The sequence below is a fragment of the Fragaria vesca genome, linkage group LG3 (assembly GCF_000184155.1).
Source record: "Fragaria vesca subsp. vesca linkage group LG3, FraVesHawaii_1.0, whole genome shotgun sequence".
In the NCBI taxonomy this organism is placed as follows: Eukaryota; Viridiplantae; Streptophyta; class Magnoliopsida; order Rosales; family Rosaceae; genus Fragaria; species Fragaria vesca.
Genome location: NC_020493.1, coordinates 27,102,708 through 27,120,045, shown reverse-complemented (window position 1 = coordinate 27,120,045; position 17,338 = coordinate 27,102,708). Strand labels below are relative to the sequence as shown.

Below are 17,338 nucleotides of genomic sequence, written 5' to 3'. Positions count from 1 at the left end.
AATCAATTATAAGCCTTGGCCAGTTGAACATTAATTCCATCATATGCTAAAATTTTCATATAGTAAAATACACAGAATCACCACAAATGCTGCAAGCCAAATCTCGTTGTATATAATAAGCATGATGAGCTGTGTGTGTATATGCTTCCAAATTTCCTCAGCATGCATATAAATATTGCAAAATGTTAAAGATGTGAACTGAAAATGATGGCCCTAGATTGGGTGGTGTCTAACTGTCTATATGGATGGAGATACAGATACTTGACTTCAAATTTCTGAAATAGTGGAATTCTGGTATGGCAAACTGGCAAAGTCCCCTATGTAACGTGCAAGTGGACAGCTGAAATATAAAGAAAACCCTTTATGGACTGGTAACTTCAAACTTAGAGTTAGGCTCATCCTGCCCATTTTTTGGGCTGTTCCAAACTTCCAATGAGAAAATAACAAAGGGAAATTTCTAATTTAGCATTCATGATGATTCGTAAGCCAATGAAGACAATGAGGTTAATATGAGATATGATTTGGTCGTGAATATAGTTATTTAGAAAAAGATTCGTTAAAAAAGTATGTAAATTATATTTCAAAGAGAAAATCTAAATCTTAAAAACGTCGTTCTATCGAGAGAATCTGAATCTTTAGTCAACCAATTGATTCAAATGGTACCAGTACACTGTACATGATACTCAATTTATTCTAATGATTAAGTTCTTAATCAAGGTTTTATCCATTACCATGTCATTAACTAATCCGTAGTTGTCCTAATTATATTTTCCAGGTCCTCTCAGTTTGAATAGTCAAAATCACAGCTCTATTATATTGCCAAACTATGAAAACTAGAATGACTAAGAATTGACTTGATTTGGAAGCTATGACAGCTACCATTAGCCCCACATATACTTGATCTCACATGTCAACTACCACTAATTTCGATTTTAATCACACAGAGCTGTCACCCCCAAAATTTGGGAGTCCATAAAGCAGTAATTTTCTTTTTAATTAAGCCACTAATTTGTTTTACAAGTTTGGCTTAATCAGTAAATCTAGTAGTTAATTTTGTTTTTGTCTTTGGAACCAAAAAGACTCTAGGTTCATTCTCCTAATTTTTTTCTACCCGATTTTAGTTTTATTGCTAATTATTAACTTCTTATTTTGGTTTCAAACAAGAACATGCATTAGAATCAGAGGTTGATTCATAACGTAAAAGAGTCAAATTACTAGTCGGTTAGAAAGTGATCGAGCACATATGCACAATATAAAGACCGGTTTCTTCGAAATAAAGACAAAGAGAGAGACGAGATAACAATTTGCTAAATCGGTACAAGGGACAGTCTGTATATCATAGCAAGCTTGTGTAAACTTGATAAACCACTAAACAAAGAAACCACTAGCAGATTCAGATTCATGTGCTCTTTTATATAGTGGCATTCTTTCTCTAATACCAAACACAAAGAGCTAGAGAGAGAGAGAGAGAGAGAGAGAGAGAGAGAGAGAGAGAGAGAGAGAGAGAGAGAGAGAGAGAGAGAGAGAGTAGTAGGTAGGTAGGTAGGTAGTACGTACGTACGTACGTACGTACGTACGTACGTACGTACGTACGTACGTACGTACGTACGTACGTAACGTACGTACGTACGTACGTACGACGTACGTACGTACGTACGTAGTACGTACGTACGTACGTACGTACGTACGTACGTAGTACGTAGACGACGTACGTACGTACGAGTACGTAGTACGTAGTACGTACGTAGTAGAGTAGTACGTACGTACGTACGTACGTAGAGTACGAGTAGACGTACGACGTAGTAGACGAGACGTACGACGTAGTACGTACGTACGTACGTACGACGTACGAGTACGAGAGAGAGAGAGAGAGAGAGAGAGAGAGAGAGAGAGAGAGAGAGAGAGAGAGAGAGAGGCAGAGATGACAGGCTTGGTTGAGGATGGAGTTCCTCCAGGAAACCTTTCTGGGAGACATCACTTTGACATTGATGTAATTGGTGAGTATTATATGCGTATATGTATGAATATGTTTCTGGGTTTCTATATGAACACTCATTCCAAGATGTTATGCAGAAAAGTCTGTTTCTTTTAAGTTTTAACCATACTTTCATGGGGTGACGATTTTGTTTTAGTTTCTTACAAGTTCCAAATTTTGGGTCTTTGGTGGATTCTGTTTCTCTGTGTTTGCATGTGGTTACTTTTCTGTTGGAATTGCTTGCTTGATATGGGGTTTTAGTGATAGTGAGGACTGTACATGTTTATATGCATATGAACATGTCTATATGCAGTTTCTAAATATATTCATGAGATTAAAGATGGTAACTTTTTAGTTCTGAGAAACTGGAAATTCAGCAAGCTTGATTATATGGGGATATGTATATGCATATGTAAAAGTGTATATGCAGCTGACATGAAAAGATGGTCAATTTTAGGACACTTCTACCTAAGATGAAGCAATTTTGTGTGTTTCTAATCTGCAATTTGTGAATGTGTTTATGTGACAGATGATGAAGTGAATGACAATCCTATTGAGCAAGTCAGGCTAACTGTTTCGACCACCGATGACCCTTCTCAACCAACCTTGACATTTCGGACATGGGTTCTTGGCCTTCTCTCATGCTCCATTCTTGCCTTTGTCAACCAGTTTTTCGGGTACCGCACCAACCAGCTCTATGTGTCCTCAGTCTCAGCACAAATTCTTGTTCTCCCTCTAGGGAAGTTGATGGCTGCTACCCTCCCAACTAATAAGTACCGGTTCCCCTTCACAAATTGGACATTTTCGATGAATCCAGGGCCTTTCAATCTGAAAGAGCATGTGCTGATCACCATATTTGCTAACTCTGGATCAAACAGTGTCTATGCTGTGAACATCATCACAATTGTTCTGGCTTTTTACAAAAGGAAACTGCATCCTGCATCAGCCTTCTTGTTAGCACAAACCACTCAGGTAATTTATAGTTACCTGTATTTCTTTAGTAAACTTGACTAGCTCCACGGTACGTCTGTAAAAGTCGTGTTGATTAATCCATGTTTTACATTCTGAAATTAACAGATGCTTGGGTATGGATGGGCTGGCCTATTCAGAAGATACCTTGTTGACTCTCCTTACATGTGGTGGCCTGCAAATCTGGTTCAAGTCTCTCTATTCAGGTATTTTATTGAGTTCAGAAGTAGTACTTTTTGAGAAGCATAAATTTTTATGTGCTTCTTGGATATTCAAGTGGAAGTTATTACAAATTCACAACTATGGCTTCTGTAATACTTAAAAGTACTTTTGGCTTTTCCTGGGAAGCTCATAAAAAGAAAACTTTTTGACAGTCATAGGAGCACTACTAATTCATACTTTGAAATACAGGGCATTGCATGAAAAGGAAAAGAGACCAAAGGGAGGCCGTACAAGGCTGCAGTCTTCTTCTTGGTGTTCATATGCAGCTTTGCTTACTACATTGTTCCGGGTTACCTTTTCCCCTCCCTATCTACTATCTCCATTGTTTGCTTGATATGGAAGAACTCCATAACTGCTCAACAGATTGGTTCTGGAGCCCATGGACTTGGCATTGGCTCGTTTGGAATTGATTGGTCTACTGTTGCTGGTTTCTTAGGCAGTCCATTGGCTACACCCGGATTTGCTACCATTAACATCTTACTTGGTTTTGTTTTGATTGTCTACATTGTTACCCCCATTGCATATTGGAACAATGCATATGGTGCTCATAAGTTCCCAATTATTTCCTCTCATACTTTTGATTCGACGGGAACAACCTACAACATCTCCAGGATTATAAATCAGAAAACTTTCAACATCGATATGGACGAATATAACAGCTACAGCAAACTCCATCTCAGTACTTTCTTTGCCTTCAGTTATGGACTGAGCTTTGCCACTCTCACTGCTACAATTTCACATGTTGCACTTTTCCATGGAAAGTAAGCAGCGTTCTCCAACAAAAGTTATTTAATAGCTTAAAATTTATCCTTTTTGATTGCTTACTGGATTTCTTTATGTGACATACATGAACAGAACAATCTGGCAAATGTGGAGAAAGACAGCTAGTGCAGTTAAAGATCAAGTTGGTGACATCCACACAAGGCTCATGAAGAAGAACTACCAAGCAGTCCCTCAATGGTGGTTTCACATCATCCTTGTCTCAATGGTTGGTCTTGCAATTTTCGCTTGTGAAGGTTTTGGCAAACAGCTCCAACTTCCATGGTGGGGAGTTCTAATGGCTTGTGGCATTGCATTGTTCTTCACCTTACCCATTGGCATCATTCAAGCAACAACAAATCAGGTACGTTTCTGCAACCATGTTTGTCATTCATAATTTATTCTGAATTTCTTCTGAGTGAGAGTTGTGACGAATTGTTCAAATCCTGCAGCAACCTGGGCTTAATGTGATCACTGAGTTGGTTATTGGGTATATTTATCCAGGCAGGCCTCTTGCAAATGTTGCTTTCAAGACCTATGGCTATATCAGCATGTCACAAGCACTCATGTTTCTTGGTGACTTCAAATTGGGTCACTATATGAAGATCCCTCCAAAGTCCATGTTTATTGTTCAGGTTAGTTATACTATTATATCGTAGCAATATTTCTGTGAATTGGTTATATGGTTCATAGTAACACTTTGACAATGTAGCATATAGACTTTCTGATATGTTTACAGATTTTGATCATACATATTATACTCATTAATTTCTTATGAAATTTATATATCTTCAGTTAGCTGGAACAGTAGTTGCTTCTAGTGTCTACTTTGCTACATCTTGGTGGCTTCTCCACTCCATCGAAAACATCTGTGATGTCTCATTGTTGCCGGAAGGAAGTCCATGGACATGTCCCGGGGATGATGTCTTCTACAATGCTTCGATCATATGGGGAGTTGTCGGTCCACTCAGAATGTTCACAAAGAAAGGCATCTACCCGGAGTTGAACTGGTTCTTCCTCATCGGTTTAATTGCACCTGTTCCAATCTGGTTCTTCGCCAAGAAATTCCCAAACCAAAAGTGGATTAGGCTCATAAACATGCCTATCATTCTTGGAGCAACAGGTTATATGCCTCCTGCAAGATCTGTCAACTACATTACATGGTTAGCAGTTGGAATCTTCTTCAACTTCTATGTGTACAGAAAGTTCAAGGGCTGGTGGGCTAGGCATAACTACATCCTATCAGCTGCTTTGGATGCTGGTGTGGCCTTCACAGGAGTTCTCTTATATTTCACACTTCAGAGTAAGGATATCTTTGGGCCAGATTGGTGGGGTTTGTTAGCTGATGACCATTGTCCATTGGCTGCTTGCCCTACTGCACCAGGAGTAGTGGCCAAAGGGTGCCCAGTTCAATGAGAACAAAACTCAAAAGGGTGCACACATTTATCTTTAGTGATCACTAGAATAGTTATGCAGATTGGTCAAGTACAAGCTCTTGTATATGTTAAGTAGTTCGATTTTTCTTGCAGAATAAATTTGTTTGTGTAGATAATTTAAGAAGTACTTTTCTTAGTTTTTAATAATTCGATTTATCTTACCTCGGCTTTGCATTCTAGGTATAGAAAAATGCGTTTCAATCTACACACATCAACCAAATCATAGGTTTGCTCACATGAGCGACAGTTTTATCACATTATGGTTCTTCCTCATCGGTTTACTTGCACCTGTTCCAGTCTGGTTGTTATCCATGCCAAGAAATTCCCTAATCAAAAGTGGATTAAGCTCATAAACATGCCTGTCATTCTTGGAGCAACTGGGAATATGCCACCAGCTAGAGCTACCAACTACATTACATGGTTTGCAGTTGGAATCTTCTTCAACTTCTATGTGTACAGAAAGTGCAAGAGCTGGTGGGCTAGCATAACTACATCCTATCAGCTGCTCAGGAATTCTGTTATTTTTCACCCTTCAAAGTAGGGATATTATAGGGCCAAATTGGTGGGGTTTGGACAATGATGACCACTGCCCATTGGCCAGTTGCCCTACTGCACCAGGTATAATCGCAAAAGGGTGTCCAGTTCTATGAGAACCATATATTTGGTATGTCTACTTATTACATTGTGGGTGCACATATATAAACCCATTCATTTGTAGTCATTAGAAATTAGTCTTTCGGGTCGTTGTGTATACAAGCTCTTGTACATGTTGAACATTTTGATTTTCTTTGCAGTATATATTTGCTTGTGTAGATGAACTTAACTTAGTTTACATTATTCGAAGTTTTTGAGAATCGAAAGTAACGTTTGATTATTACCGATTGCAAAGGAGAGAACTCATGACCTCGAAAATCATAGGATAAGATAAAAACTCTCAAGTATCAGATATACAAACCTGCTTTTGACCACAAGTGGTTTATGTACATATCAAATGAACGTGTAAATTACATTTTGATATCTCACTTTTTAATGTATGTATTAATTGTTAATTCGGTGATGCACACTCGTTCGTACGTAGATTTGAGATTTTTTTTAATTTTTTTTATTTTTACAATAATCGAGTTTATTGAACTTGTGATTCGTGAAGCCTTTGTGTACTAAATAGTACTAGACAACACCCCAAATTAAACTGTGATTTGTAAACTATCTCATTACATATATGTGGACGACAATGCAAAGTTTATCAGTAAAGAATCACCAAATATAAGTGTACTCCATGTCCCAAATGTAACCAAATTTAGATGGTTTGTGACTTTGACCGTTATTACAGTAAGGAGTTTAGGCTGCAAACCAAATCCTAGGCCACAAAATCAGGTCTTTGAAAGAGCGTTGCCATTTGGACCACATTTTCATTCTCTCTTCCTCGCTGACCAGATCTCCGGTAGACCAGAAACCGACTTACGTGTAGTCAGGTCTCACCGGTATATAGATGAAGTGGTCTGCAAGGTGTTGACAGTCTACGTGATCTGAAAACCTTTGGAAATTTGATGCAGATGCGCTTCATTTGATAAGCAATACAGATCGACTACTACTGTATCGTTGTAATTAAGCTTATGCAGGGAAACAAAGTAAGAAGCTAGGCAAAAAAACAACTAGCAAGAGCATATAAATGCATGGTGCCGAGTTCTTGTACAGGCATATATTGAGAATTAAGGAACTAAATTTTGGAATAATTCTCTGATCGAGGAGGGAGCTTGTGTAGGACTGTAGGTAGAGGTGAAGGATGACAGTCCTTGACGAAGGTGCAGAATCTAAAGCAACCATTCCTGGTGGGACGAAGATCGATATCCTTGGTAAGTCTCTCTCTAGCTATTTATACTTGCTAGTACTACTATATTCTCAACATTGTGCTGCAGAGAAATGACCTTGATTGTGCATGCAATCTATGCATATGCATGGTAACTTAATTGGATTGGATCCCATAAAAATACTTATATGTTCTTTCTTTTGCATATGTGAGAAGAAATTGATGATGTACGTGTTAACATGGTTATTCTCCATATATTTACCCTGATTACTGTAAAGTATTAGTTTTACTTTTACTGAGCTCCTCGTGGCTAAAACCCTGGCTTGTATTGCAGTCCTGGCCTACATACTGATCACCAATTCTGTAAACTTGTTGCAGATGATGAGTTCAACGACAGTCCGATCGAGCAAGTCAGGCTAACAGTTCCGATCACCGACGACCCTTCAGTTCCGGCCTTAACATTTCGTACGTGGGTTCTAGGTCTTTTATCATGCTGCACTCTTGCCTTTGCGAACCAGTTCTTTGGTTACCGCCAAAACAGTCTCATCATTTCTTCAGTCTCAGCCCAGATCATCGTCCTCCCTCTCGGAAAACTCATGGCTTCAACTCTCCCAACAAAACAGTTCCGAGTTTTCGGATGGACATTTTCGTTCAACCCTGGACCTTTCAACTTGAAGGAGCATGTGTTGATCACCATCTTTGCCAATTCTGGATCACAAAGTGTTTTTGCAGTTAACATTATCACTATTGTGAAGGCTTTCTACAAAAGGGAAATGCATCCTTTTGCAGCCTTCTTGTTAGCCCAAACCACTCAAGTAAACTTTTTACTTTATTTGTTTTTTTTTTTTTTCTTTTTCTCAAAGTGATCCATGTTTGTGTTGGTTGACTTGGTTCATTCTAGTGTTGTGAAGTTCATGTTTTGACTGTGTATGTTTGTTATTTTCAGTTGCTTGGATATGGATGGGCTGGGTTGTTCAGAAAGTACCTTGTTGATTCCCCTTTCATGTGGTGGCCTGAAAACCTGGTTCAGGTCTCTCTTTTCAGGTTTTTTTTTTTCCAATCTAATTCCCATCATCATACTGAAATTGTTGCAGTTAGATCGTAGCATTGACCTCTCTTAGAATCCGAAAGTCCAAAACTGACTAGCATGGGGAAGAAAAGAAGATCGACATTTTACATATGGTAGTGATGAGCACTTGGGATTTTAGATATGACATGACTGATAGAGTATAGTTATAGTACTTTGATAGCATAATTGACGCTTTTCTTTTCATGATTGACCAAAATGTAGCATATATATAGAAGGACTAACTGGCATTGGGTGGAGAGAGCTCAATTTCAAGTATATATCTGATATGAGCAGATCAGTTTTAGCTACATAAAAGTTGGGATACATATTTTCTTCAAGTGAATATATTTGAGATGTTGGATATTTCTGCTAGTTGTAAACAAATTCTTATTTGCAATGACAGGGCACTTCATGAATGGGAAATAAGACCAAAGGGAGGCCCTACTAGGCTGCAGTACTTCAGCTTAGTTTTCGTATGCAGCTTCGCTTACTACATTGTTCCAAGTTTTCTAATGCCCTCCATAGGTGCTCTCTCCTTTGTTTGTTGGATATGGAAGGACTCTGTTACCGCTCAACTAATTGGTTCCGGCCTCAGTGGCCTTGGCATTGGCTCGTTTGGCCTTGATTGGTCAACTATTGCTAGCTTCTTGAAGAGCCCATTAGCAACACCCGGTTTTGTGTTCATGAACATGTTGGCTGGTTTTTTGTTCATTTTCTACATTGTCACCCCGATTAATTATTGGTTCAATGTAAAAGATGCTAGGAAGTTTCCCATCTTTTCGTCTCGTCCTTTCGACTTCACTGGTAAACCCTATAATGTTTCCCGAGTTCTGGACGAGAAAACTTTCAATATTGATCTCAAGGAGTATAGCAGTTACAGTAAACTTTATCTCCCTATGTACTTCGCCACGATGTATGGATGGAGCTTTGCTAATCTGACAGCAACTATTTCACATGTTGCACTCTTCCATGGAAAGTAAGTAAGTTTTTATTTTCTTTTCTTTCTCCTAGTTCGGACAGACTTCAACTGATCTGCAAATGTGGGAAATATATTCATGAACAGAGCAATCTGGCAAATGTGGAAAAAGACTTCTTCCGCAGCAAAACAGCTTGGAGACATTCACACACGGCTGATGAGGAAGAACTATGAGGCAGTTCCTCAATGGTGGTTTCACATCATCCTTGTTACAATGATTTGCCTTTCCATCTTTGTTTGTGAAGGTTTCGGGAAACAACTCCAACTTCCATGGTGGGGAGTCTTACTGGCTTGTGCCATTGCAGTAGTTTTCACCTTACCCATCGGCATCATTCAAGCCACAACAAACATAGTATGTTCATGTAAATATACGATAAATGTTCCCCATGCTATGCTGCAATTAAGTTCAATTTCTTGGTAGAAAATTGCAACTAATAACGTTGTGATTTCTGTTTTAAACTTTGTACTGTACAGCAACCGGGACTCAATGTGATCACAGAGTTGGTTATTGGGTATATTTATCCGGGAGGCCTCTTGCCAATGTGGCTTTCAAAATCTATGGCTACATCAGCATGTCACAAGCACTCATGTTTCTCAGTGACTTCAAGTTAGGTCACTATATGAAGATCCCTCCCAAGTCCATGTTTATTGTACAGGTAATGGTATTATTAAGTTAAACACTTGTTTAATTGTTCGTGTTGTTTGTATGTCTAATAAATCACTGGTATGCATTTACATTCTTCCAGTTAGCTGGAACACTGGCCGCTTCAAGTTGTTATTTCGGCACATCCTGGTGGCTTCTCACAACTGTTAAGAACATATGCGATCCATCAAAACTGCCAAAGGGAAGTCCATGGACATGTCCTGGTGATGAGGTCTTCTACAATGCCTCAATCATTTGGGGAGTCATAGGCCCTCTCAGAATGTTCACTAAGCACGGAGTGTACCCAGAGATGAACTGGTTTTTCCTTGTTGGTTTACTTGCACCTATACCAGGTTGGCTCCTTTCGCGCAAATTCCCCAAGGTTGAGTGGTTAAAGCTCATAAACATGCCTGTCATCCTTGGAGCCACGGCACTGATGCCACCAGCCAAACCTGTCCACTACTTGATGTGGTTCGCAGTTGGAATTTTCTTTAATGTCTATGTTTATCGACAACACAGGGCTTGGTGGGGAAGGCATAACTATATCCTATCAGCTGCTTTGGATGCCGGTGTGGCCTTCATGGCAGTTCTTGTGTATTTCACCCTTCAGAGTAAGGGTATCTCCGGTCCAGAATGGTGGGGACAGGACAGTACTGATCATTGTCCATTGGCTAAGTGCCCTACTGGTCCAGGAGTAAAGGTCCCAGGGTGTCCAGTTTTATGACAAACTCCAGAGCTGCTGGGATAGTTGATCAGCTCATCTAGTTCTTCAAATCGTAGCGCAGTTCAACTAGAATCTAGTGTTTGTTGATGATGGTTATCGTCGTGCAGCAACAGCAGATTGGTACACATAAAGATGTAGTTTGATTTACTTTGAGTAATAAATTATTTGATTTTACATTACATTTGAAGCTAGTGTTTTGTTACTGAAAAGAGTAGCATACAAATCTACATTTCAAGTTTCTTTGACAAATGACAACAAGAATGTTAGCTAAAATGTAGTGTTACTTTTCCACGACCTACTACCAGTAATCCCTGCAGGAACAATAACCATTTTTGAAACAATGGAACCTGTTTCGGTCACGCACAACTATCTCTCTCTCCGCAATTTCTGATACAAGTTTCAAAGCAGCATGACAGTCCTCACAAACACGAAGATTCTTCATAATTCGAATTGGTGTTCCAGGCTTTGTTTTGATCAGCCCAAAAACCAGGGCTAATTTCTCGCTATGGCGACTGAGAAATTTCTCCTTCTGTTCCTCTTCCATGTCTAGTAGAACAACTGAAGTATTGGGCACATAACCCTTCATCCTCATTCTTTCAAGTAGTTTCTCCCACATTTGGTTGATCTCCTCAGCGTGAGGATGGGCTTCATCCCCAGCAACAAACTCATGAACCACCCCATCTACTGTGATTGAACTCCACCCAGGTGTCTTCTTCACCCCTCGATCCCTCATTAGCTTTCTCACACTCGCCACTTCTTCCCACCGTTGTGCCTCTGCATAAATGTTCGACAAAACAATGTAGTATCCATCATTCAGTGGATCAAGTTCAGCAAGGTGCTTAGTTGCCACTTCAGCCAGTTCAATGTTTCTGTGAACTTTGCATCCACCAAGGAGAGCTCCCCACACAACACCATTCGGTTTTATAGGCATGTTCATTATGAACTCGTAAGCCTCTTGAAGGAGCCCTGCCCGACTTAAAAGATCAACCATACAACCATAATGCTCAATTCTCGGAACTATTCCATAATCTGCAGTCATTCTTTCGAAGAACTCACGGCCCTTGTCTACAAACCCCATGTGGCTACAAGCATGCAAGAGTCCAACAAAAGTTACATGATTTGGATCCATCCCTATCTCAACCATGTTAGAGAAAAGCCTCAAAGCTTCCTCAGCCTGTCCATGCATGGCCAGCCCCGAAATCATAGCCGACCACGACACAACCGTTCGATCTTTCATCGCATCAAACACCCTACGTGCATCCTCCAAGCATCCACATTTCACATACATCTCAATCAGAGTATTGCAAATCCAAACATTTCTTCCAAACCCACTCCGGCTCGAGTACTCATGAACTCTCCTACCCAAATCCAAGTCCCCCAAATCAGCACACGCCGCGAGAACCGCCACCACAGTCACCTCATTCGCCCTCACACCAGCCTCCTCCATCTCCAAAAACACACGAACCGCCTCCTTGGGCTTACCGCGCTGCACAAACCCCGAAATCATCAACGTCCATGACCTCACATTCCTCTCCGGCATCCTCAAAAACAAATCATAAGCTTCCTCTACATCACCTCTCTTCACCAACACAGTCATCATTGTATTCCACGTCACAACATCTCTCTGCGGCATTTTATCGAACATCTTCCGTGCATCCCTAACTTCCCCACATAACGCATACAAATTCAGAATCATGTTCATCAAGAACAGATTGGATCGAAACCCTAGCTTCTCTACATAGCAATGTAGCACTCTACCAGTGCGAAAATCCGATAAGCGGGTACAGGCTTTTAGAACGAAAGAGAGGGTAAAGCTATCAGGAACTACATTGAAGCAATGCAGCTGATGGAAGAGGAGTATTGCATTTACAGGGTTTTCGCCTTCGGCGAAGGCTTTGAGGCAGGAATTCCAGGGGGTGGTTTCGGGGTTTTCGAGGAGTTGGAAGAGTTTATGGGCGTAGGAGAAGGAGGGAGTGAGAGAGCAGGCGAAGGCGATTCGGGTGAGGGGGAGGGAGGAGAGGGGAGAGTTGGTTTTGATGAGGTGGGCATGGAGTTGTTTGAGCTCAAATGGGGTGGTGAAAGTGTGGAGAAGATGATGATGATGGGGTGTGAGGGTTTGTGAGGTTGGGGAGTGAGTGTGGTTTAGAGGAGGAAGATGGAGGGAAGTGAGAGTTGAAAGCATTTCAAATATGTTATTTGAATTGTAGAGGTTGGTCCTTAAATTGTGACATTGTTCAAAACGACGTCGTCAGAGCACATTTGATATGAACCACTGCTTTCATTACTTCCACGGTGACTTGGGAAAACAATCAGCTTTAACATGTAGTCTGGTAACATAACAGCCAGGACTCAAAAACCTTGCACACCGATTACAAAGTCTGTCACATTTTCGAAATTTTGTTCAGTGCTACGACCATAAGCTACAACTGAAATGCTCTCAGAGGCGCAAAGATACTATTCGAGTTTGGAGACTTTTTAAAGTATGAGATGGCTGTTTATCCAGTTTTTTACATCTCGAAAAATTCTCATAAAACAAGGAATCGAGGAGCTTCAGGTCGGTCTATCTTGCTCTGATGCATAGGATGAAGCTATTAATGCCTAGTTTACTTGAAGAGCTCTGGGTTCAGCCAATCCCTGTTACATCAAATTTCCAATCAGCATTAGTTTTGACCTCTAAACACGAAATTAATTTTTGAGAAGAAACAGATGTGGTGTTGTATTGCACTCACTTGCTAATGTCATCAAGGTGATCATCAAAATCTACAACATCCTGCCATTTTTCAGTTGAAATGTGATCCAATAGAACAACATTGGCTGAGGGCTCCTTCATTGTCAACTGATTTCCATCTGATCCAACTAATTTCCAAATCCTAGAAGCATCTTTCGTGTAAAGCTGATTTTTTTCAAAAAAAAAAATATATATATATATATATAGAAAAGATCAGAAACATATAAGCTGAAAGTAAATACAAGGGACAAATCCCCATAACAAATAATTACTGAAATCAACGAAACCATGTAAAACAAAGGAACAGTATATGAGCTTATATAGGAGAACAAGGATGAGAGTCAGTAAAGATGGCTTCAAACATCCATAATCAAGACAAATAACTGTTTGAAGGAAAACAATAACCGAAGTTGAGAATCACACCAGAGAAGAAAGATTATCTACAATACCAATCATGTCATGTCATGTACCAATGGCGGGTTATGGCACTTCACTCAAGTGACATGTGTCATCTTTTGATTTTCCTAACTTCAATAAAATGGATTGTTAGTACTGTTTGTTTGATTTTCTAAGATCATCATGGGCATGGCAAACTAGTCATCACAAAGAACAAAGCGGCTCAGAGGGTTTAGGATCAGAGGTTAGAACTAAATGGCCGAACATGAATGATTTTAATATTTGGCAAGTGAATGACACATGATACTTTGTTGATACAATAATATCATCACTGAGATCCATCATCAGCAGTGTTCATTTTTCATAACAAAAGAAATAAAAAGAAATAAAAACCTTGGTAATCTGAAGAGCTAAAGGAAATCGTATAAAAAGGAATGATCTGACTCATGATTTGGATCATATTCTTGCTATAGTTACAATCAATTTCAAGTTGTGTCCTAGTTTGCCACCAAGATTTTAGTGTTAAATTGTTCAAAGTAACGACACTAAGGTTTCTTCATCCAAGTAACCTGCAAGATGAATTCAGCAGTATCTTACTCCCCTCTCCAAAATCCGGTATAAATTCCATCAAATGATTGTTAGATACCCTGGTCTGTAAAAATCTCAAAATATCTAGGAATTTACCAACAATTATATAAGCTAACACCTTCAACATACAAAGAGCAGAGATTAACAAAATAAATGGAAGATCTGAATTACAAAAACGCTAAAGGAGTCTGTTAGACGTGAATTGCAATCGCGAAAACTTCAACCCAAAAATTGAGTTATCAGGCTAATAAAAAGATCACAGCTTGTGATCTGTGATCATCTGCTGTAAGTGGGGAATGAAACACTCATGACATTCTTTGCTGATTTACTGTTCCCTTTTGCCGACAAACTTTCAGTTGGTACAGTTGAAGTGTACTGGTATCTGACTACGTTCGTCTTGATATGATTTTAAACTCCTAATTTCTAAAGGTGATTAACTAGCACTCAGTTTCTAGCAGATTCTAGTATTCTGCCTTAAAAAGGACTTTTTATTATTGCTGAGACATCATTAACTCACATAAAGAACATAGAAACCACAAAGCTCGGTATGCTTTCATGTTCTAGGTGGTCTTATAGGGAAGGGCTAAAAGGTAACCTCATCTACCCTTGTCTTTGGACTTGGATTAACCTGAAATTCTATGCATCTACGTCATAGAAAAACTTAAGCTCTCTGAGTTCCTCTTTATCATTACAACTCAGTAACTCACTGTCCAGAGAGCTACGACTCCATCCACAAGAAATGCTAGTAATGATATCTAAAACGCTTCGTATGGATACTATAGTATGCTAACACATGATTAAATTATCTTCTTTATCCCAGCAATCCACTTCAACCATCCTCCTACCCACCCTATTTGTTCCATGATCTAGAAAGCCTAGAAATACTCTTACCACACATAAATTCTCTACCTTTTTCAAACTAAATTATACAATAACAAGTTCATCCAAGATAACAGAAAATAATAAAAAAACCCAGCCTATAATGCACTAACACAAAAAGCAATCAAAGATACCAACCTGAACCACGGGGCTCCGGTCCTTAGTTTTTGACAAAGCTGCAAGCTTCTTGTTATCTAACTGCAAACAGATAACACAGACGCAAAATAAAACTCCAATCTCTCGAATCGAAAAACCCGAAAAAACACTCATATAAATAAACAAAATCACATTACCAAGAGCACCGCAGCTTGAGGAAGGTAGCGATAAATGTGATCGCCAACATTCTTGGCCAGGCTCCCAAGCTCCTGATCATCAAACCTCTCGTTCGCGTGGAAGTACCCGACAATGCTCACTCCTTTCGCAGCGAAATGCTCCTCAATCTGTAAAATCCAAATCAACTATATAATCGAAAAATCAATTCAATTGAATTCGAAACTATTGAGATTTGAGGAAAGCGGGACTGACGAGGATGAGGGAGATCTCGAGCTGGGGGAGGAGGCCGAGCTGGGAGTGGAAGAGAGGGACGGAGTCGGTGATCTCGACGACGTCGTTTTGAGGGGAAACGCGGCCGAGTAGGATGCCGTTGACGGCGGAGGTCTTGTGCTTGAGGGCGTGGAGTACGAGCTTTATGTACGCGTTCTGTGCGATCTCGTAGCGTAACTCGCCGCCCATGACTCAATCCTCGCCCGAGTTGACAAACTCAGTCTTGTAGAGAGAAAATAGAGAAGCAGAGCGTCCAGTACTCGGTGTTGTTTCGAATTTGGGGATCTTGGCCTTTGTTTTCCACGATTTATATTTTTTAAATGGTGTACCCGCCCGCGTGCGTAGGCCCACGACGGCCCAGACCCCCTAGGACTGCCTCATATCGGGCTAGCCCGCTCAAAACCCTATACTCTCAATCCTTAAACCCAACCAAATCTATAGATCCCCAATACCCAAAGTCTGTGGAGAGACCCTCAGTTAGGCCTCATCATGGGCTGAGCTTTGATTTAGTCAACAAAACTTAAGGTTAATGTAAACATTTATTTGTCCTAAAGGCCTATTTCGTTAGGGCTAAAAGGGCCGGATAGGGTTGGATAGGGTCGGCCTTTTAAATAGGGCCAAAATTGGCTAGTTTTTATTTTTTTTCCTCAAAATTTTTTTAAATGATTATATCACTCTATTTTTTAGTCATATTTAAAATACATGCATACACATTATACTTAACTTAAAACATGTATCAATAAATATTAATCTAAGTGGTTATATTCATATATCTTATGAACTATCTCTCTAAATCATTAAAATCCAATCATTGTTTAACAAAGCAAAAGGAAATCAAAGAAATAAAGCTTACAAAACCAATTACAAGATTAGTTGTATTGATCTAAAAAATAAGAGACATTAAAAACAACAGAAAAATTATAGAATTATTAGGGCCTAAATTTGCTCGACCCTTACCCTACCCTATTTGAGAAAAGCTAGGGTCAGCCCGCCCTAATGGAGGTTCGGGTAGGGCTGGGCATGGGACGAGACGGGACGGGATTAGGGTCATCACACGGCCCGTCCCGGACATTGCACACGGGACGGGATCGGGACGGGCCTTACGTTCTTAAGACTTGATCCCACGCAGGTCCCGTCCCAAACGGGACGGGCCTAATCCCGCCATCCCGCCCCAATATTAGGAGTATCACAAATCACAATCATGCTTTCAAGTATCAATCCACAATATGACATTCATGAGGAGAATAGACATAGCATAATCAACAGTATAACTAATTCATATAAACTATTTACGTCTAAACTAATGACCTTGCCTGATGATTTCTCTAACCAATGATAGATTTCTCTCTAACCATTGCCATAACACTTAATATCAAGTATCCAAATCTCACTTCCACTACATCTCTTAAAGCCTAAATTTGATCGCAACCATCCTAATCAAAAAACAATCAAAACAAGCAGCGAGCTAGACAGAAGCAAACACAGTGAGAAAAATAATGGACTTGATTCATGAGTTTCAGTGAAATTAGGGGTAGAGCTGCAGAATTGGTACACTGTGAAAGCATGAGAGAGAGAGAGAGAGATAGAGAGAGAGAGAGAGAGAGAGAGAGAGAGAGAGAGTAGT

At 39.9% G+C, this 17,338-nt stretch overlaps 3 protein-coding genes and 1 pseudogene across 3 annotated transcripts; 2 read left to right on the top strand and 2 right to left on the bottom strand.

The window, feature by feature from the left end:
- The first annotated feature begins 1,906 nt into the window (after positions 1-1,906).
- On the top strand, positions 1,907-5,516 carry LOC101292582 (oligopeptide transporter 1-like). The gene is given in 8 exon segments (XM_004295138.1): positions 1,907-1,997; positions 2,505-2,947; positions 3,053-3,150; positions 3,356-3,405; positions 3,408-3,927; positions 4,022-4,289; positions 4,378-4,560; positions 4,721-5,516. Coding segments are annotated over 8 exon segments (2,259 nt in total). The 5' UTR covers positions 1,907-1,921; the 3' UTR covers positions 5,342-5,516.
- A 200-nt stretch (positions 5,517-5,716) lies between these two features.
- Positions 5,717-10,580, top strand: LOC101292294 (annotated as a pseudogene).
- Positions 10,581-10,878: 298 nt separating this feature from the next.
- LOC101292005 (pentatricopeptide repeat-containing protein At2g29760, chloroplastic-like) lies at positions 10,879-12,276 on the bottom strand. Its single transcript, XM_004296273.1, has one exon. It carries the CDS (start codon positions 12,274-12,276, stop codon positions 10,879-10,881), a length of 1,398 nt encoding a protein of 465 aa, XP_004296321.1.
- Positions 12,277-13,002: 726 nt separating this feature from the next.
- On the bottom strand, positions 13,003-16,002 carry LOC101295499 (ER membrane protein complex subunit 8/9 homolog). The gene is made up of 5 exons (XM_004295147.1): positions 15,697-16,002; positions 15,465-15,611; positions 15,310-15,369; positions 13,310-13,473; positions 13,003-13,214 (listed from the first exon to the last, which is right to left on the bottom strand). Exons 1-5 carry the CDS (start codon positions 15,901-15,903, stop codon positions 13,184-13,186), a joined length of 609 nt encoding a protein of 202 aa, XP_004295195.1. The 5' UTR covers positions 15,904-16,002; the 3' UTR covers positions 13,003-13,183.
- Positions 16,003-17,338: the final 1,336 nt, after the last annotated feature.

Coding starts and splice junctions, on each gene's coding strand:
- LOC101292005 (XM_004296273.1), bottom strand. CDS start 12,276: ATGATTCTGAATTTGTATGCGTTATGTGGGGAAGTTAGGGATGCACGG.
- LOC101295499 (XM_004295147.1), bottom strand. CDS start 15,903: ATGGGCGGCGAGTTACGCTACGAGATCGCACAGAACGCGTACATAAAG. Junction 15,370..15,464: donor CTCAAGCTGCGGTGCTCTTG/GTAATGTGATTT, acceptor ATCTGTTTGCAG/TTAGATAACAAGAAGCTTGC. Junction 13,215..13,309: donor CACCTTGATGACATTAGCAA/GTGAGTGCAATA, acceptor TTGATGTAACAG/GGATTGGCTGAACCCAGAGC.